We start from the raw sequence: 22,640 nt of genomic DNA, 5'->3' as shown, positions 1-22,640 counted from the left end.
GATCTGTGTGAAAACTAAAATACTTTTACCTAAAAGCAAAACTAGCATAATTACCATTTTCACTGTTTGATGTTGACAGAGGTACTCTGGCATGTGAAGATCTGATCTGAATCTGGTTTCCAGCTGAAATTTAAATTATTGTAAAAGAAATAAGGTAGAAGTACTAGTGCTTGACGCTGCACTAGTATTCGACATGGGCACTTTATGTCAAAGTAATATAGGTTAAATTTGAACAGCGAAGATTTTTCTGTATTCAAATTTAATCCTTGTCACTTTGACATAAAGTGCCCATGTCGAATACTAGTGCAGCGTCGAGCACTAGTACTTCTACCTTAATTTAACATTTTTAGATTAAGTACTATTACGAGTAGGTATAACTCCATACGCCGTGCACCGCAATAACGCGGTTGGGAGCGGCAATTTATCTAGAAAAAAAAAAAAGATCTTCATGGACTTTCCATGTGCGACGGTAATCGCTTATTTACAGGTGATTCGTGTCCTCGTTTGCCTCCTATATAACTTATATAGAAAAGCCTATGTTTATTTTAATATCCTTATATCTTATAGTTCTTGAGTAAAATGGCTGTGATCTACGGACGGACGGACGGGCGGACTGACCGACGGACATGACGAAACTATAACGGTTTCATTTTTGCCATTTTGGCTACGGACGGAACCCTGAAAACGATCACAATTCGGACTAACCAATTCGAAGAGAAACGTGGGTAAACTGAAGGCCTCTCGCGAAACACGTTCGCCGTGTTACTTCTCTGTCGCACATACGTACGAATTTACAAGTGCGACAGAGAGGCAACACGTCGAACGTGGTTCGCGGTAGGCCCTCTGAAGTCTGTGTGAAAATACTTTTAAAGATAACTAGCATAATTACCATTTACCTACACTGTTCGATGTCGATGGTCTGGCATGTAAAGGTTTGCAGCTGAAATTTAAAATTCTGGTGAAAAATTATTTTAATATTTTTAACATCAGGACATGATGTCACGATCCTCAGCATTGAGGGAACGACTGATGATGATGATGAGATCATCTATTTTTTATGGGTAATCAAATATACCTACTGTTACTGTCTGTCTTTCGGGGCTCCCTGAGGATGGGTGCCCTGTAGGGCTACCGCCAATACCGAAAATCGTCAATTGCGGGCATTTTTCTCTGTCACTCTAATTACGCCTTCATTGGAGTAAAAGAGTAAGATCCCCGCAATTTGCGAATTTCGGTTTTCGCGGTAGCCCCTCTGGGCACGAGCCCCGTGTGCCCTTATGGGAAAGACGTACTGACTTATATATTAAACCACTTATTCATAAAACTTAGCATCTACCTTTGTTAAATTTGTCCCTTTCTAACAAACACAAATGACAAAATGACGGATAAAGATAATCGATTATCAAGGGCTTAAAAGCGTTTATGAATAATGTCATAAGAATACTATTGTTGAAATTGAAATAAGTACCTTCAATTCAATCTCTCATAGCATAGCATACTTAGTACCTATTAATTGAAGTTTCTTGTTAGATGGGCATTGTTTCCATCAAAAAATAGGTAGGTAATACTAATAAGTAATTACAAATAATGAAATAGCTGTAAGTACCTACTCTGGACTGGAATAACCGTGATGTGCACAAAAACAGGCCAATTCGAACATACACTGAAATCAGAATAATAATTTATTTTAATCATCATCATGCATTCATTGTTAAATTTAGTCATCGTGCGTCTTGCCCGCACCAATACATGTACGGAAAAGTACGATATTTGAATGACATTAGTTAGATGTCATTATGATCCAACCTCACAAACACCCAATTATATGACAAATTGTTTACAGTACCTATATTAGGTACTCAGTAAAATTCCTCCTCCTTAGAAGGTAGGTAGTGTATGCCTTGAATACATGTTTTAGGGTTCCGTACCCAAAGGTTAAAAGCGGGACCCTAATATTACTAAGACTCCGCTGTCCGTCCGTCTGTCTGTCTGTCTGTCTATCACCAGGCTGTAACTCATGAACCGTGATAGCTAGACAGTTGAAATTTTCAAAGATGATGTATTTCTGTTGCCGCTATAACAAGGAATACTAAAAACAAAATAAAATAAATATTTAGTGGGGCTCCCATATAACAAACGTGATTTTTTTGCCGTTTTTTGCATATGGGCACGGAACCCTTCGTGCGCGAGTCCGACTTGCACTTGGCCGGTTTTTTAAATTATAATATTAGGTCTTGGTACAAAGTTTGTTTGGGGTTAGCTGGATGAAGGGATAACTTCATCTTTATAATTTAAAATGTATCTGTTGCTGTGCTGGACTGTTTTAAACTTACCTACGATAAAATGTTTATTACTTACCTAATCACTTAGTGCCACTTGCACCATACTACTAACCCGGGGTTAACCGGTTAAACCATTAACCTAGTGTCAAATTGTACTGGTAACCATGGCTACTCTAGGTTGAATCAGTTAACCCCGGGTTAGTGAATGGTGCAAGTGGCCCTGTGGGCTACAACTAAGGCTAATTACTAATTATGGTTAATAGAAAGTTACCTCGTCTACTTGCAGCATGTTGAGGAAATTCTCATAATAATTGGTATTCCGACAGTGGAGGTGCGGAAAGATTTAACTTTGGATAGGCTCTTTTTAGGGTTTTGTAGTCACCTAGAAACCCTTATAGTTTCGCCATGTCCGTCTGTCCGAGGCTTTGCTCCGTGATCGTTAGTGTTAGAAAGCTGCAATTTGGCATGGGTACATATATCATGCATTGCGGCAGCGATAAATTAAAAACTATAAAAAAATTTTTTTGTTCCAATAGCGTGGGGTGAACCGCTGGATAGGTCTTTCAAAACGAATAAGGAGACCCTTTTTTGATATAGTATTTTTTTCGGAAATAATCGCTCCAAAAGAAAAAAAATATGTGCCCACCCCTCTAACTTTTGAACCATGGGTCCAAAAAGTATGACAAAAATCGTGAAACAAAAGCTTAATAAATAATTTCAATGAAAACTATAGCAAACATGATCGGTCCAGCCGTTTTTGAGTTATTGCTAAAAATCTCCTTTTTCTTAGTAAAAAGACGTACAAAGCGCTGCAAATAGGTACTCCCTGTAATTTATAATGTACCTACATGATACTTACGAATATCCCCCGTTTAGCCTATTTTGACAGAATCGTAACTACGAAACTCTACACTGAGCAATTGAGCATGGCTCGACATGTAGCTTATTTTCTGTCTTGCCAAAGTCTCTCCGTTCAAAATGATCGCCACAAACGTGACGAATCTTCTGCAACTTTTCTATGGGTAAATGAACGAGATCTTCTTTTCCAGTCTAGCTTATCTAACCCAAGTTATACACCTGTAAGCAAAGTGGTTTTGGCTTCCTTTTCATTGTGTACTGTAAACATAATATTGAGGGACACAAATGATGCAAATTAAAATAAGTATTGCAAACATAAGAGGAAGATAGTAGTAGTATGTGCTTTAAAGTGATTGCGACATTTGGGTTCATGCAGGACTACTTTCAGATAACTAAAATATGAAATTGAATAACACGTAAGCTTTTATAGTAATAAAAGGTCATATTTGAAAAAGAAATGGAGATTATAGAGATTCGATGATGATAAACAACGTGAGTTGTGTCGGTCTAATAAGTAATACCCTGTGCCCTAACTATTAGAAGAGACTTACAGGTAGCAAACATAGCAAATTCAAATAATACACCGCATAAGTAGCAAATAACATTTTTAGGAATTTATAAATTGAAATAGACGTCATCTTTGAATGCCTGGGAAGTATTTAACCAACAACTTTGATAACTAGAGACTGATGACCCCACAGTCAAACTCATTGTTGAGTTTTGCTGGGCTATGACTATTTTTAAGAATACCTCTGTATTTTATTAAATAAATAAATAAATAACATTTAGGGCGAGCAATACGTGCTTGTTCCTCCTATTACGGAGTGGCGGAGACCGGATTCGAACCGGCGTCTCGGTCGGTCTTTAGCTTGTTACGCGGCTGATAAATCAAAATGTTTAATAAAATAATTTGATTTGTTCCCTGGTAGTTGTATTTCGGAACTTGTAGACTTACCGCTGTTCATCCTTGAGAAATTTGGCAAAGAATCCTCCTCGAGTGATTTCTCAGACACCGCATATTTCACAATATCGGTTTTTGCCGGCCATTGTACTATTTTACAACAGTAGGTACGGGTTTCTGTTTCAAATCACCACAAAACTCAGGAGAAGCAAACTCAACTTTAGAAAACTGTTATTATTTTGCAAAATTTGCACACGAATTATGTCAATTTTGTATTTCAAAATGGTTGCCGCTCGTATACGCATAATGTCAAGTTGGCATTTCAACAGTGCTGCCGCCAATGCCACGCCGCTGAACTAATTATGACAAATATCTTTGCTATACGTTTGTTCGTAGTAAGAGAGTTTCTCGCCACTGGGTCTATGAATAAAAGCAAAAGCAAATACGTCATTTACGTCAAACGTCAATCTTAGTGTGACCATTGTAAAAAAGCGTAAACCAATGTAATAGCCGTAACACATTACCGCACCGCATGAATCTAGTAGTAGGAGATCCCCACGAGCCGTCCTACAAACGGCTAGAAACGGTAGGACAAGGGTAGGACGGCTCGTAGTCCGCAACCCTCATACACAATCCTACCTAACGAGGCGGACTACGAGGCGGCCTACACGGTAGGAGTGTGAATGGGGGGCTTTAGACCATAGTCCATCTATGTCGCACCGTGACCTTGGTGCGCCGCAACCATAAATGAGAGCGAGAAAGAGATATCTTTATCAAGCTAGCACGCTGCTTGCGCAAGTAGCTTAGCCTGTGCCGTACTTGCTTCAGCTACATGCATCGTGCGAAACTTTCTTTAAAAAAAACACTTAGAACTATCGATTTCTATACTATCTGTGGTGTTGTCGATGAAAGAAAAAAATATACGAGTGAAGAGTGAACATATGAAAATATCACACAAGGTTTACTGCTAATAAAACGAAATTGCGTTACAATTAGTTACGAAATAACTGCATATTATAGTGTTTTTGCGAAGAAGTGCTAAGTTGTGGTGTGCATTTAAATGACAATTTCTATAATCATATTATGGTTAGTATAGCAAATATGTAGTGTTAAGTAAAGACGGAGTCGTCACCTTCACTCTTGTCCTCATCATTTTGTATTTGTTATGTTCAAGGAATGTTATTATTTGGATGACTCGCTCGATAAATAATCAATTTCTATTCCATCGCGATTTATCCTAGATACCTATCCTTTGTTCATTCGTCGCTAGAGATGCAAGAGAAAGGCTTTTCCTTATGTGCTGTAACCTACTTAATATGAGTGCATTTCATACGGTGCGTATATTTCCGCAATTTGATTTAGCACCTCCTAGCTTTATGGTCGCGTATATACAATTATCTTTTGTATCGTGATTCTGAACGAGTTGGTAAACTATTTTAGTTTTTTTATATAGTTTTTGACTACTACGCCATAATTGATTGTAAATAATAACCATGTGATAATGTATGATTACTGACCTAATTTGTATGGGATAACCCATGATATGGTTGAGTTTAAAAATAGATTATAATCTTTAAATAAATGTTTTATTTATTGACTTAATTATAATAACAAACTAAGTTTGTTAATAGGTTAATACATTCATAAATCTATTTCATTGCCAGGCAAAGATTCAGGAACATAAAAAGGACTGAAGAACAAAAGAATAAATACATGGGCTCTTGTATCAGTGTCATTTTATGTGCATGTGGTGATTTATTTGTATTACACAACCATTATTAAAAATAATGAGATGCACCTAACACAAATTTGCCACATTAAATGCTTTCTCAAATTATTCAGTTTGTCTGTAAAACTTTCATTATCCTTTAAATCACCTATACTCAACTAAACCTTTTTTTTGCCACAAAGATGGTTTTGCCTTGTAGCCCCGGGCCGCAAGATGAATTTGCTTAAAAGAGACATTTGGGTTACGATAGATAGGAAATCTATACCAAGATCACCTGGCGGGCCACGCAAAAAAGCCTGGCAAGCCACAGGTTGAGTATTGCTGCTTTAAATGAATCAATATTAATAAAACAGTGCTCATAGTCACAGTCATTGGCTATTTACAAATAATATTATGAGTCAGCTTATTTATAAATTATTGCTGACTATGGTGATAAATTTAATAGTTAATCAATTTCCTTATTCTCTGTTTATGAGTACATAGTTTTACCATATAAAGTCCCGTCTCCACTCGGCTGCCGCGCGAGCCAATGTTCAATGGTTTGCCGCGCGATATGGAGACGAGGCTTAAGATCAGTCACAAGTGAAAAAATTGTTATAGGTAATAATTTGTATTAGTCATAACATAACATGTGATATAGGTGTATGGTTAAACAAATGTTATATTTGATAAATCTATAATATATTTAGACTTAAATTATGTGTGTGGTTAAGTCCAGTTGCAGTACCTCGTAAAATTAGGAAAGTCATAAATATATGTTAAATTCACACTTCCTGTTAAAAACCAGGTTTTATCTTTATTTAAATGTATAGCTAATGTGGGTCTGTCCACCAAGATGGCTGTTCATACACTTTTTACCAATTCTACTATAGTCGCCGCATATCTTGCATAACTAAAAAATACACAAGGTAAGTAAGTAAGTAAATATTCTTTATTGCACTAATAATTATACATTTTACATACATGTAAAACTACAAAGAAATTGTAACGGAAAAATAGAACTCGGTGACAACAGGCGGTCTTATCGCTAAAAAGCGATCTCTTCCAGACAACCTTTGGGTAGCAGGAAATGTAGAACTCAAACGAAAGTCAACAGGTAGTGCACGGAGCGAAATATGGAGACTATTAAACACAAACACACATATTACATACTACTTATATTAGTATTACAACAAAACCTAATACACAAATAAATATACAATATACATAATATATATTTATACACATATATACAATATATAAAATGGCAACTTAAGGCAGAGATAAAAAGTATACTTCCAGCTGATTTTTGATTATGGGGAGAGATTTAGCTAATCTTAATTCTACTGGCAAAGCATTCCACAACCGAACAGCCCGGAAGGTAATCGAGGTGTTATAAAATTTTGAAGTAGATGAAGGAGGAGCAAGAATATGAGTCTGAGAACATCGGATAGAAGAGAGATACTTGAAACGCTCTTTGAGATAAGGTGGTGTAGCAGGGTTAAAGAGAATGCCATAAAGAAGGGCGAGGACATGAGAGTCACGGCGAAGTCGAATAGGAAGCCACTTGAGCTGAGAACGGAATTGTGACACATGGTCATATTTACGCAGGCCAAATATAAACCTTATGCAGAGATTCTGGGGGCGCTCAAGCTTATTCAGCTGATCCTCCATAAGGGGTCATCCATTAATTACGTCACACGAATTTCAAGGTTTTTTTACCCCTCCCCCCCCTCCTTGTCACACTTGGTCACATTTAGCAAACCCCTCCCCCCTGGTGTGACGTCACATTTCTTCAACGAAATCGGCCAATATTTATTTAATATTTTATCAAAATATTTTTGACAAAAGAAATATTAGTAATTTTATAACCCAAAACTGATTAAGAAATTAAATTAAACGAAGAAAAACGATTATCGTTTGAAAACCTTGTTATTTAAATGATAATTAGCGTATAAAATAATTTAAATATATTTTCGGTTACTGATGAAGTTAAAGTGACGTCACAAAGTTTATGACCCCCCCTCCCCCTTGTCACAACATGTCACATTTTCTTGACCCCCTCCCTCCCCCTAAACGTGTGATGTAATTAATGGATGACCCCTAAGGTCCAGATAGCAAAAGTCGGCATAGTCTAATATGGGCAGTAAGAGGGTTTGAGCTAGCGCAATCTTAGTGGAGTAAGGCAAGAAATTTCGAAGTCTGCGGAGTGATGCACTTGCTGCAAACATTTTCCTACTAACCTCACGCACCTAGACATGGTTTTGGACGGTAAATGCTGGTTACTAAATATATATCTTTATATGGGGGTTACAAGTAAACAAATTGTTACTCCTTGACAGTGGTAATACAAATTTCCACACATTTCATTTTCATAAAACAACCACATGCAGAGAACTATTTAAAAGTTAAAAAGGATTTGCATAATTTCACAATTTAAATTTTAGATGAGTTATATTATTTTGATCAGTAGAAATAAAACAATTACATATGAACTATTGTGAGTCACCTTGACATTCAAGAAAAAAAGGGTAAACTCATGTGTTGAGGTCACATTCAGTGCAATTATTTCAAATGTATTAATTCTTTGCTGGTTAACTCTCAAACCTTCAGGTTTATTTATTTTAATTTCATACACTTTGTCAATTTTCTAGACTATCTAATTGTTATTTAATGACCAATACTCCTAATCTAATCTCATATTATATCCATGGTGTCATTGTGGTCTTAATAATTATTATGTCTGTTGGATGTAGATGTCGGAAGTGGATCCGGAGACGTTGCTGGAGTGGCTGCTGACGGGGCAGGGCGATGAGCGCGACATGCAGCTCATTGCCCTCGAGCAGCTCTGCATGCTGCTCCTCATGTCCGACAATGTGGACAGGTGCTTCGAGAGGTAACCACTGTTTATAGTTATCGTGATGTGTGGGGAGAGGATCCGGTGTCAATATTGATGGGGCAGGTGATGTTCATGTTCAACAAAGTTGGTAGGTGCTTCGAGCTCTGTGACAGAAATAAGTGGTATTCAGAACAAAATGTCTTAGAGTTAATTGACGTTTGCGTGCGTGTATAAGCTATTAACACTTTTTAAGAACTAATTAATATTTTTTAAGAAATACTTTCTTAGTAATATTTTCACGAAAAAAAGCACTCATTAATGTTATTCTGGAAGCCTATTATCACTTTCAGTTTTGTATGCAATGTAAAATATGGTGTTGGCGAGTCACCAGCAGGAAAAAAGTTTATGACCATATGTGTTTCCTTAAGCTTATCTAGTCGGCATCCTCTATGCAGCCGTAAATTTAATGTTAATGTGATTCTGGGTTTGTTATGTTTCAATAAACGGAGGAAGTGAAACAGTACTAGTAAATTAAACTATTTTTCATACTAGACCACTTTTATTAAAATCAAATTTAATAATCTTATAAAAACCCAAAAAGTTGAACTTATTCAAATATATATTTTGTTTCAGCTGCCCTCCGAGAACGTTTTTGCCAGCATTGTGCAAAATATTTTTGGATGAGAGTGCACCCGACAATGTTCTGGAAGTGACAGCCAGAGCTATAACCTACTATCTGGATGTGTCCGGTAAGCTATAGTATTGGTGCCTACTTTATATTCTGGATAAGTAAATGTTTGTAGAATATGTAATATTATTTATTACTTTAGACTTAGGTTACAAAGTTCATTTGAACTTAGTCCTAAAAATATTAAGTGGTGACTAGACAGGAAGGATTGTGTTGTACCTATTTCGGAAATTGACAATGTGACATGCTACTCGTATATGGCACAAGTCAATTATCATTATCAATCAAGTGTAATGTGAAATAGTTACAAATTTGATGTACCTAATTTGAGTACCTAAGGATTATAAACCGAACTAACCCATTTTCATTACTCTTAGGCCCACTTGCACCATCCCAAAATCCCAATAAAGCGGTTAAACCGTTAACCCAGTGTCAAATTGTACTGGTAACCATGGTAACTCCAGGTTTAACCGGTTAACCCCAGGTTAGTGGAACTGGAATGGTGCAAGTGGGCCTTAGTAACACACATTGTTTGTGTTCAAAACCAAACAAAGGTGAGTCATTTCGAGTCATTCCGCGTGTTGCCCTAACGGTTATAATTTATGCAGACTATGCTGATTGCTGAGTCTAGTCACATTTACAATATCACTTACATATTAATAAGAGAAGCAGTGGTTACTAACTGGAAACTATGATTTCGAAACATCTAAAGTCATAGCCGTGACAAGAAATTTAATATAAAGATTAAATTTATTAAATTTAATAAATTAAATTTTATATAATGTAAAGGCTTATTTTTTATAATAAAAAATTGGTGTAAGTATAATTTTATTATTACATAAGCTTACTTGCCTTTATTATGTTTTTACTTGTGTTTCGTTGTTAGCTGAGGATTATATTTAAGCCCTATTATAATTTATTTACTTTAATTTGTCTGTAGCGGAGTGTACCCGTCGGATCGTAGCCATCGAGGGTGCGGTGAAGGCCATATGCAGCCGCCTGTTGACCGTCGATCCTAACAACCGCACCAGCAAAGATCTCGCCGAACAATGTATCAAGGTCAGTTCTTTCATAAATTACTTGGTATTTAATGATTATTTTACTAAGTTTTAGTTGTCAAGTGTAAAGTCGCGTGAGAACACCCCCCCTTAGTAAATGGAGAACGTTCTCGAGAACGGCACAACTGTACTAGTGACACGCTCTGATCAAACTTCTCGCCTCTTTTATGTCATGACGAATCCCGGTTCGCCTTTTACCTTTGCGCCGTCAGGTCAATGCATTACAAATTACAGCGACAACGATGCCATCTTTTTGTGTAACTCTCATAAATGTTCTCAGGTGCTGGAGTTAGTATGCACCCGCGAGGCGGGCGCGGTGTGGGAGGGCGGCGGTCTGCCGGCCGTGCTGCACTTCATCACGCACTACGGCACCGCCGTGCACAAGGACACGCTGCACTCCGCCATGGCCGTGGTCTCAAGGTTACTAATATACTGCATAAGGAAATAAAATTGGGACAATCTTACACTAATCGACCTAGCCCCAAAATAAGCAAAGTTATGGGTACTAGACGACATTTTACATACATAGATAACATCCATCAGGAAAAAAATATTCATAATAAACACACAAATGCCTTTACCGGGATACGAAATACGAACCGAGGACTTCCTGCTTCGTAGTGTAAGATTCGGCAGATTTCCACGGAACTGCCGAAATATCACACCCAAATGGTATATTTTTGTGATATTATAAGAACTTCTTGTTATACAGGGTGTGCGGCAAGATGGAGCCGGGCTCAGAGCGCGTAGGCGACGCGGTGATGTCCCTCTCAGCGTTACTGCGTCACGCGGACGCGCGCGTGGCCGACGCGGCGCTGCGCTGCTTCGCTTCGCTCGCGGACCGCTTCGCTCGCGCCCACGCCGACCCCGCGCCTTTAGCGGAGCACGGTACCGTACTAGTTGTGCTACATACAGTTGTACTACACACTGGATGTAGCAGGGTTAAGGCTGATTTAGATGGCGCGCGAACTCGCATGCGATTTTAGTTACATTGCGGACTGTTGGTTACGTCCAATTCAACCGACCGATCAAAAACCGCAATGTAATGAAACTCGCATGCGACTTCTCGCACCGTCCAAATGAGCCTTTATAGTGTAGTGATGACTCTCAGCCCTACTGGGTTACACGGACACACGCGTGGCAGGCCTTTCGCTCGCGCCCACGCTACGAACTAAAACTCTATCGCTATATCTGTCCTATTTCAAGTATTTTACACTATCGACTCTACTTTGCGATAGCTTACTTTCCACATTTGATTCACAAACAATAGTAGATTGTTAACCAAGGGTTGAAAGGCACCCATTTCTGTCGAGGTAGTTTGGCGCTCGAACGCAGTGAGAGCGCCAATAGTCCGAGACGGAAATGGTGCCTTTCACCCGAGTTAAACACTCTACTTTTCATATCGAATGCGAGGAAACCAAACAAGACCAGACAATTTTGCAAAATCAGTAATTCAACTAGGTACTTACCGAATAGACTTACGGCCATGATTTTTTCCTTAGGACTTACTTGCAATCGGACACTTTACATGTGTGTAGATAAATAACCCCTAGCGAAAAATATTTAGATTGCAATATTTACGAAAAAACACATATTTTAACAAACTGCAGTATTTTAAAATGATTTGTTCATTATTAATATGTAGTATGAAAATCAGCGGGATTGCCTCTTACTTTTTAATTTTTTACTTTTTCGTTCTAAAAGCCGTAACACACTACCGCACTAAAAATATTTTAAGAATTTAAATATGTTTTAAATAACAATTGATGAGTGAAATAAGCCATTTTTATCTTGTAAGCATTTTAATTTTATTTTCCTGAATATAGCGCTAAATAACTTTAAAACCCTATTTCATAACGTAAGTACAAACGTTTAACTGTGGCTGTATAAGATTCTGCCTTTGCTCATTTACGCAAGTGTATGGTTTAAAACATTATTTTTGGTGTATTCCTTTTCGTTCCCGCCTTATATGTTATCGAGGAAATACAATTCAACATAAGAAATCACCAATAATTTTTATTTTAATAATTTACTTACATCATTTTCGTTGAAAAAAATTTAATACGGGATTAGTAAAATTGAACAATTATCAATTGTTCCAAGCGGGGAAATACAGACTATTTTTCCATTTTGTTTCCACCCAGTTGCTCGTGGGACGGGGACGCAGAGGAGTACACCACTTTTCTGCGCTAGAGCAGGAACGTATCACTTTCTGCGCACTTTTTAGAACAACAACGACCCACTTTCAGAGCATGAGATATGAAAATATACTTGCAGGACTAACTGAAGAGCTAGTGCGCCGTCTCGGCAGCACGGAGAGCAGCGACGACAAGTGCCCGGCGCCCTCCGTGTCCACCACCGTCAGTCTGCTGTCCACGCTGTGCCGCGGCTCCGCGCAGATAACACACGTATGTATAGTTATGTGAAGTAAGAGACCCGTCCGTACAGGCCGAGCCGCCTTGCGAGGAAAATGTCGCGTGAAGCAGCTCGGTCTGTGTGAACGTGCCTAACTCGAGGACGCTGCTTATAATATAAACAGCGTCTTAATAAAAGATAATAACATATATCAGTATATGTTATTTTTTCATTGAGGCACTGGATTAATTATCGTATTGACTTCAAATTAACATATGGTATGATTTCGGAAGGCTAACGAGACAAGCGAAATTTGTTGATAAAAAGCAATTTTGTTTGCAATTAACCGCGTTTTAAAATTACCTTCTTGAAATAAATCTTTAGGTTGCCAGTTTAAGTAGCCTCAATAAAATTGACACGAATGGGCAATACAAAATAAGTTCTAAGTCGACTTTTGACAGAAGCGCCGTGTGAGTCTGTTCATTTTTAGGTTATTTTCCTTTATAAATAATATCCTTTGTAAATTTCATCCTTATTTATTAACTTGGTTGAGGTTTATTTACATAAATTAGTTTATTAATACATTTGTTCTGATACAAAGCTAGGGTAAGGCCTTTTTGGCCTTAGGGCCAATGGTAGGGAATGAGAAGGAAAAGCCACCTGACGAGACCGATGGTAACTCTAATGTTATGGTTGGTATGGACATTGAAAATAATTCTAGAAAAAGAAACTTGCAAACATTAGACTTATCACCGGTCAGTAGCCCACAAGAACCGGCTCTTAAAAAAATTACAACCAACGACAACAAAGAGATCTCGGAACAGGTAATAGCAATAGTAAATGAGGATGCCACCAACCCCCACGTAGATAAACAACGCGATGAGAATGGTAACCCACTTTTGTACAAACACCCTGATCTTGACACAGAAGGCAGAGGATACAATGCAGACGACGATGGCCCATTTGTGGTTCACATCTCAAAGGAATCTTCTGCTGACTCCAGGTCAACACTGAAAGCCATCTATGTAGGTATGCTCTTAACACAGGCAAATGTCACAAATATTAAGAAGGACGGGATAAAATCTGTAGGCCGCAATAGAGTTTCAGTAACATTCAATAAAGCCGTTGATGCCAACTCTATCTTAAAAAACCCTATGTTAGATAAATACAAACTATCAGCAAACATACCAACATACAACATTTCTCGTATGGGTCTAGTTCGAGGAGTTCCAACGGATTGGTCCATTACTGATTTCGTTAAGGGTACAAATTTAATAGAAGGTAAAGGTAGGATTCTGAAAGCGCGTCGCCTACAAAGGAAAGTGACTAAGGAAGATGGATCTCCATCCTGGGTTCCAACCCAGACTGTAGTAGTTACTTTTGAAGGTCAAACTTTGCCATCTAGAATATTTGCTTATTATACTTCTCTAGTGGTGGAAGTATACCTACTGCCAACAATTCAATGCCGAAAATGCCTTAGATTTGGACACATTCAGACTCAATGTCGCTCAGATGCCCGCTGCTACAAATGTGCCCAAAAGCACCCGGGTGATGGGTGTAATGTAGCTCCCGAACACATATCCTGTATTTTTTGCACTGCCCGACACTATGCCACTGACAGAAACTGCCCAGAACATCACCGACAAAAGTCCATCAAACTGATAATGTCTGAAAGAAACATTTCATATGCTGAAGCATCCACACAAGTCCCAGTTGTTAGTCGTAGACCCTATGCGGACGTTGCAAATATAATGTTTGGCCCCACAAGAGAACCTTCCCCCCCATCACAATCAACCTTTGACTTAACAGATTTACCTTCTACCCCTCCCAGAACCTCTCACCGCAAAACAGTATTTTTGTCACCTCGGTCAAGACCTTCCTTGTCCCCAGGTTATGACCAACAAGCCCATAACAATATAGTCCGACCCCCTCCATCCCAAATTCCCAACGGACAAGCCCTCAATAACTCATACACCAGAGAAACTCCAAATGAGGACCTCATGGAGCTCCTCCTAAAACTGTTGACTAATATCATCGCCAAATGGAGTGATATATTACCGAACGACGTTGCACCTATAATGTTGACCCTAGTAGAAAAACTCTCCTTCCCTCACCACCACGGACCGCCAGGCCACATTTCTTCAATGGAATAGCCGGAGTATTTTTCCTAAAAAAACAGATCTCATCCAGCTGATCAATGACCATTCTGTGTCTGTCGCGGCCATCTCGGAGACGTGGCTGAGGCCCGGGTCTCGTTTTAGACTCCCGGGCTTCTCATGCCTCCGGGATGACCGCGTTGATGGACGTGCAGGATGCGCTCTGTTGATCAAGCAATCCTACCCCTTCTCTCAAATTCCCCTCCCTCCTCATGGAAATGAAATTAATGCCGTAGCCGCTAAGGTTATGGGCATTAATTTCATTTCAATATATATTCCTCACCCTGACCTTGACCTTATTCCTGAATTATCTTCTATCCTAACCTCTGTCCCTCCTCCTCATATAGTTTTAGGCGATTTTAATTCACATAACATTTCTTGGGGATCATACCATTCGGACGGGTTTTCGTCACTCTTGTTAGAAATCTTCGATGAAATCAATGTTTGCGTTATAAACGACGGATCGCCCACACATCGAGTCTATCCAGGCCAGAACCCACAATCCGTTCCCGACTTGTCAGCTTGCTCCCCTAATTTGGCCTCATTGTTATCTTGGACTGTGCTTCGTCAGTCCTATGGCAGCGATCACTTTCCCATTGTTATTTCCAAGCCCTCATCTGTTCTTCCATCCCCGGCTCCTGAACCTCTTCTGAAATACAGATTACAATCAGCTGACTGGTCGAAATTTTCACTTTATGTCGAAACAAAAATTAAAGAATGGGACTCTAACTTAAATGACAATAGGGAAAATTACTCAAAATTCAAAAATTTACTTTTAGAAGCAGCTGATAAGTTTATCCCCCGGAAAAATAACAAAAAGGATAAAATTCTTTCACCTCCATGGTGGAATGCTGACTGCACAGCTGCCGTGAAAGAGAGGGATGAAGCTGAACAAAGATTCAATGAATCAGGTGACATACAGGACTTCATCAATTTCAGGAAAACCTCGGCCCGCACTAAACGCTTATTGTCCAAAACAAAGAAAAAGGGTTGGAAAGGGTTCTGTGAGAGCTTGTCCCCTAGAACTCCCCCATCAGTTGTATGGAAGAATATAAGGCGGTTCAGAGGGTCCTTTAAACCGGATATCATATGCTCTTCTGACAGGTCGGCTTGGCTCTTGGACTTTGCTGATAAACTGGCACCCCCAACTGCCCCAGAATTATCCTGCGTAGAGTCGCCACCACTCCCTCCTCCGTCGACCACCTTTGACGAACCGTTTTCGGTTTCTGAGCTCAAAATAGCTTTGGATGGACTACGCAACACTTCACCAGGAGAAGATGGTATTCCTTACTGTTTTATAACAGAACTGAGCTCATTCTCACAGGAATACTTCCTTGGCATTCTGAATCACGTGTTTGACTCAGGAGAGATCCCAGAAGATTGGAAAACTCAAATTGTCATCCCAATTCTGAAACCGACTAAAAATCCACAAGAGGCCAGCTCGTACCGACCGATTGCGCTCTCCACTATGATGGGCAAGATACTTGAGCACCTAGTAAAGAATAGGCTAGAGTGGTATGTCGAGAGCAGAGGACTATTAGCAAACACCCAATTCGGTTTTCGAAAAGGTAGGAGCACAATGGACAGCTTAAACATACTAACCACGGATATCAGACTTTCGCTTTCTAACAATGAGGACCTACTAGGATGTTTTCTTGATATTTCGGCAGCTTATGACAATGTCCTTCTTCCGGTGCTCAGAGCAAAAATGCTACATCTGAGCATTGCAGTGAAGATTGTACAAATTGTCTCCAATCTATTCATAGGAAGAACCATCAAAATCCGTGATGGCAGTTCTTATCTTTCTCCTCGTACACTGTGGCAGGGCCTTCCTCAAGGATCCGTTCTTAGCCCAATACTTTACAGCATATATACATATGATTTAGAGCAAGCCGTGTTACCCTTCTGTAACATTCTACAGTATGCAGATGATCTAATCCTCTACACTTCCGCAAAATCTATTGATACAGCATCTGCAAGGTTGAACATGGGCCTGAGTTACCTGAAGGATTGGCTTGAAGAGCATGGTCTGTCTTTGTCACCTTCCAAGAGCTGTGCTGTGATCTTTAGTCGCAAAAGGAACATGCCAACTGCAGATGTTCATTATGGTGAAGAAAGCATTCCCAATAACGAATCAATCAAATTCCTGGGTATCATATTGGATCGGAAAATGAGTGGAATACCTCATCTGAAATACATACAGGACAAGTGTGAAAAAGGAATCAACATTTTGCGGGCTCTATCAGGAGTTTGGTGGGGTTCTCATCCATATTGTCAAAAGCTACTTTATAATGCTATTATCCGCAGCCACATGGACTATGGATCCTTTATATTAGAACCATGTAATAAGGAATCCTTAAAAAAGTTGGATTTAATACAGGCTAAATGCTTAAGAATCATACTTGGTGCCATGAGATCTTCCCCAAAAAATGCCATGCAAGTAGAATGTGTGGAGCCTCCTCTGGCGCTGCGTAGACAATATCTTGCTGACAGGTTCCTCATAAGAGCTATCTCCAACTCCAATCACTTGCTGATTACACGCTTGCGGGCTCTTGCTTCATTGGTCACTGAAAACCCATATTGGATGCATAAGGAGTTTCCAAAAATTATTATTACTTATTCTAAATTAAATCGTATAAACCCCATATTATATAAATCAGGAACAAACCCCTTATTTGAAACAAAATTTGAAACTTTAATTTACACCCCTAGTGTTATTTTAGACCTTGGAATTTTTAAAAATGACCCGGGAGCTAACAGCAAATTTAAAAAACTTTTAGAAAAGTGGGAAGACTACTTACCGGTGTTTACTGACGCATCAAAAAATAATTCCGCAAATTGTGTTGGAGCAGCAGTGGTGGTTCCAAAATATAGCATTGTCTTGATGTTTAAGTGCCCTCCTCAATCATCCATTTTTACAGGCGAGGCTGTTGCCATCTTGGAAGCTGTAGCATACGCGGATTCTCACAATATAACAAAAATGTTCATATTTACAGATAGCAGGAGTTGTCTGCAAGCTATTATGGGCAATCAGTTTAAAATGAAAGCAAAATTTCCCTTAATACTTCAGATCAAAACCTTACTAAGAAAATGTGAATCAAAGGGGTTAAAAATAGTACTTGGGTGGATCCCGGGCCATTGTGGCATTCCTGGAAATGAGTCTGCAGACTTATGGGCAAAGAGAGCTATTGAGATGGGATCACCAGGCCACGACAGGATATACAGTTCTGACCTTTTAAACCATGCACAGACTGATATGTTTAACACGTGGCAAAATCTCTGGAATTCTTCCAGATTGGAGGTAGGAAAACATTATGGCCACATTCAGCCCAATATTCCACGTAAACCATGGTTTTTCAGATTCCGAGCATACCCTAAATGGGTCACGTCTACAATTTGCCGTTTACGCTTAGGGCCAGTTTGTACGCCTGTATTCCTTGCCAAGATACGGGTCCGGGATACGTCACTGTGCGAATGTGGGTTAGACGAAGGCACCGTAGATCACATTTTCTTCTCTTGTCCGAGATTCAATTACTCTTTGTATGATGTGTTACCTTCAAATATTCCGCGACCCATTAATTTTTACTCACTTCTCACTCTAATGGACCCGCCCCTAACTTCTATCCTTATTAAGTATGTACAGGAACATAATATAAAACTTTAATTCTTACTGCTCGTCTTACTATTATTTTCTATCTATCTATATAATTTAATCTCTACGTTTTTTCCTCCATTTCATCCGCTATGTTGCTTGCCTTAACAATCTGTCATCCGCTTTCCGCTCTTTTTCACTAATGTTGGTACTATGTTAATTGTGTCATGTCATGTATTTGTCTGTGATGTCCATAATAATTTGTTTGTTTTAGGTTCCCAGTCTATCCTTCCACAAAAATCAAAATTAAACCGAACATTCTCGTCTCATAAGTCAAAAGTCTACACCTCGACATTGGCAGAATCCACCTTGCTAAATTTAGCGAGGAGTAAAAGCCATAATAATAATTAAAAAAAAAAAAAAAAAAAAGTTCTAAGTCAACATCCAGTTTACCTGTAATCATCATCTTCACGTTGTCCTAACTGTTTGCCACGGCTCCTGGGACCCTGAGGACTGCTTGTTTACCTGTAATGTCATTTAAAAATAAGCATTTACAGTCCCGTAGTTAGTTAGCTAGTTAAACTGTAAGTTGTGAAAAAGAGGCGTGACTCATTCACGCCTAGATTGGCCGACTAATTGCCTAAATTGCCCCACGCTGGTTTCCTGTTGAAAAACCGATCAGGCAGCCAGGTGTGACTTGAGCATTCTGTTATTGACTACTAATTACCTGTGGTAACTTAGTATAACTATTATAACTAACTCGATCGAGACTAACATTGTGTTTACGATCTTTTTCTGATTCTGATATGATTTAGAAACAAATTATGTTTTGTCTTAAACAAATAACTTGTTATTAATAGTCGATTTTATTGTACCTACTTGACTATGACGTCATAAGAACAATTTATAAATGAGTCTACATTTAGGACTTTAGGTAAATTTGTACGAATCATTATGTTGCAATAAGGCATTATATATTGTAACAACAAACATCCGGCACTTGAAACAGCATGGAAAGAAAGCGCGACCGAGCGATATTAGCCTATTAAAAGAACAACAAAACATCTAAAGAAGACACGCGAAGGACGAATATTCGCTGTCTTCTTTTTCTAGTTCAAGTTATGCTCTGTGAATTGACATTTATTATTCAGTTCGATAAGGCTATGAGAAAACATTCCGAGGTTAGGTTTAATTGCCACCGTCGTGAAAAAACGTCATTAATCTGGCATAATGATTATTTTCATGCTCTTACCTTATCTTGTAATTTTGTAAGCTTCCTATTTGGGGGTTTAAAAAAAAAGTGTGCCATTTACTTTAAACCATCAACTTTTGAGTTATTTCTACTCAGAATCACGAGTACGATGAAAATGCCCATTTAAGAAAACGTTTATTAATATATAATTTCTGTATGACAGGACCTAGTCCGCCTGGAGCTATGCTCGGCCATCGAGGCGGCCGTACAAGCAGACGAGCGCTGGTGCCTCGAGTGCATGCGGCTGGTGGACCTCCTACTGGTGCTGGTCTGCGAAGGCCGACATGCTATACAGACGTTAGTACACGAATATTTTAAAACTAGCTTTTGCCCGCAACTTCGTCTGCATGGAACTAGTGACAGCAGCTAAAGTAGGTATAGCGCCTGGATAATGCTAATAGCAATCATTCAATTCGCGCATTGCTTACCCAAGAACGCTTATTTCAATTATTAGGCAATTAATTAACTCTTTCAATTCCACCCCCCTTCGCACTGTCTTCGGGGATGATTTCTCACATAAAAACTATCCTATGTCCTTCCCCGGGACTCAAACTATCTGTATACCAAATTTTAACTAAATCGGTTCAGCGGCTTAAGCGTGAAGATGTAACAGACAGACAGACACACTTTGGCCTTTATAATATTAGTATGGATTATTTGCTATAGTTTAGTGTGTCACCCTGATTTTTAAAAACTTGCAACCCTTTTCCAGTTAAAAACGATTTAATAATTGAAATTCAAAATTGAGCTAGAGGATAGATAAATTTACTTTGGAACTACGCAAAGTAATTATGTACATGTAACGTGTTTATGTGTTGTGCAGTGGCTCAAACAGAAATGGCGATGCAGCCAGCGGTTCCAAGAGTGGTGCAGGAGGAGAAGGTTCCAGCGCGACAGCGGGCGCAAGAGGCGACAAGTCGCATCGCCAGTTGATCGATTGTATCCGTGGCAAGGTACCTTGTACACATATTTAATTACACAAACGGGTCTACCGCGATAGAATTTCATTGTTTTTTTCATTATTAGCTGGGACGTCAGTCTTTCCGTGACCACACTCACAGCTGGTGCAACTCAGCTGAAACGTCGGAATTTAGGGTAAAAACAATGAAATTATATCGCGGTAGACCCGTTTGTGTAATTAAATAAGGTCTCTTGTATTATATAAATATTATTTAGGGGTGTATAATGTAATGATTCTAACTGTTATTAGAAATATGATATGGGTATGGGAAAGCTTAACTACAAAGAAAATCTTCACCTACTTACTATCCTAGTCAACAGAGAAACGAGGGTTGTGCTCGAAAAAAATCACGGCAGCAACGATATGTTAGTTTCACAAATGTTTTGCTATATTACCTTTCATATATTACGATGATGCTTCTTTGACTTTTTTTTATTTAGTGCAAATCACGATATAACAATTTTAAAGGACATATAAATGTCGGCGGCCGATCGTGATATCCGCCAGATTATGAAATTTCTAGGCATATCGTCAAACGTGAAAATCGCCCTGGTCGACGGGGCCTTACTACGCGGGGCTTCTATTTCTGTAAAGTTTGCTCTAAAGCTTACATTTTGTTTTTGACCTTAAGGACACGGACGCGCTGCTCGCAGCCGTGTCGACAGGCGCCGTCGACGTCAACTTCACCGACGACGTCGGGCAGACGCTGCTCAACTGGGCCGCGGCTTTCGGCACCAAGGAGATGGTTGAGTTCCTGTGCGAGAAGGGTGAGTGTTGTCTCGTTCTTGGAAAAACTATCTGATAGACACGAAACTTATAATAACTACTACTTACTACTCATTAGGGGCTGTCCATAAATTACGTCATCGATTTTTGACGATTTTGGACCCCCCCCCCCCTATAATCATCCAAAAATCATGCATCAAATGACCCCATTTCCTCCTACTTCATGCTACCGTCATCCGATGTCCAGACCCCCCCCCCCTAATTTTAAATGACGTAATTTATGAATAGCCCCTTAGTGTAATTGTAATTATACTTCTCGCGTCGAATGATGGTCCTTTGGTCCTTATGACCTCGATCAACTTTTTTTGTCATTCGTTATCATGGTTATATCTCCCATACAGTTAGAATAAGGCGGGTAGTTTAACTCGCGGGCGAGATACTGTTGCGCCGCTCCTGTGCTAGTCCTACTGAGCAGGATAACGATAAAAACATTTGATCGACCCCGAATTAAATGGCCCTATGGGTGGTATTCCACCTGTCCATTTTCTTTGGCCAATGTCATTGCTTTTCACTCTCATTAAAGCAAAATGTGAGACGTAATACACCCTATCTCATGATCTTTGTATGCAATGTTGACAGGAGCCGACGTAAACCGTGGTCAGCGCAGTTCGTCCCTGCACTACGCGGCTTGCTTCGGGCGGCCGGCCATCGCTAAAGTACTGTTACGCTACGGAGCTAATGCTGATCTGCGCGACGAGGACGGCAAGACGCCGCTAGACAAGGCCAGAGAGCGTCACGATCAAGGTATGCCAGGACTTTAGGGATGGGTGCCATCGAGTTAAATAGACTTGGTGCTCTTGGCAATGATAATGCAATATCCCATCTGAGCGCCACACTTAACGTACTTGGCATGAAACTTAGCATAGTCTGACTCTGCGCGGCAGGGTGATTGATCACAAACTCTAAATTTGATCATGAGTGTATTTGATATGTTCGTAAAGATATACCTAACCATTATGCACCGTTATCCATTCCAAAAAATCGACACGCCAATATCGTGGGCGTAAGGGGGCGTCCATTAATTACTTGAGGGTTTTTGAGGATTTTGACGTGATATTTGCTCGTGAAAAAATTACTTGATATTTGCCAAAAATATTTGCCGCCCACGTGAGATTTAGTGAGGTACGGCTTGACCCCCTCCCCCCTGAAGCCCTCACGTAATTAATGGACGCCCGCTAAGTGAGTAGCATGAAAGAATGAAGGT

At 39.4% G+C, this 22,640-nt stretch overlaps 1 protein-coding gene across 1 annotated transcript in view; it reads left to right on the top strand.

Moving 5' to 3' along the window:
- Positions 1 to 4,934: 4,934 nt before the first annotated feature.
- LOC134793497 (E3 ubiquitin-protein ligase Ufd4) overlaps positions 4,935 to 22,640 on the top strand; it is a 76,854-nt gene continuing 59,148 nt past the window's right edge. Inside the window, exons 1-11 of the mRNA XM_063765079.1 lie at positions 4,935 to 5,127; positions 8,506 to 8,645; positions 9,222 to 9,337; positions 10,217 to 10,335; positions 10,615 to 10,754; positions 11,047 to 11,222; positions 12,612 to 12,742; positions 19,853 to 19,986; positions 20,513 to 20,642; positions 21,282 to 21,417; positions 22,016 to 22,180. Coding sequence (XP_063621149.1) covers positions 5,125 to 5,127; positions 8,506 to 8,645; positions 9,222 to 9,337; positions 10,217 to 10,335; positions 10,615 to 10,754; positions 11,047 to 11,222; positions 12,612 to 12,742; positions 19,853 to 19,986; positions 20,513 to 20,642; positions 21,282 to 21,417; positions 22,016 to 22,180 — 1,390 coding nt within the window. The 5' untranslated portion in view covers positions 4,935 to 5,124. The remainder of the gene's footprint in view (positions 5,128 to 8,505; positions 8,646 to 9,221; positions 9,338 to 10,216; positions 10,336 to 10,614; positions 10,755 to 11,046; positions 11,223 to 12,611; positions 12,743 to 19,852; positions 19,987 to 20,512; positions 20,643 to 21,281; positions 21,418 to 22,015; positions 22,181 to 22,640) is intronic.

Source organism: Cydia splendana, chromosome 1, assembly GCF_910591565.1.
Source record: "Cydia splendana chromosome 1, ilCydSple1.2, whole genome shotgun sequence".
Classification (NCBI taxonomy): Eukaryota; Metazoa; Arthropoda; class Insecta; order Lepidoptera; family Tortricidae; genus Cydia; species Cydia splendana.
Note: the sequence above shows the minus strand (reverse complement) of the source record. Positions and strands in the feature narration are given on the sequence as shown.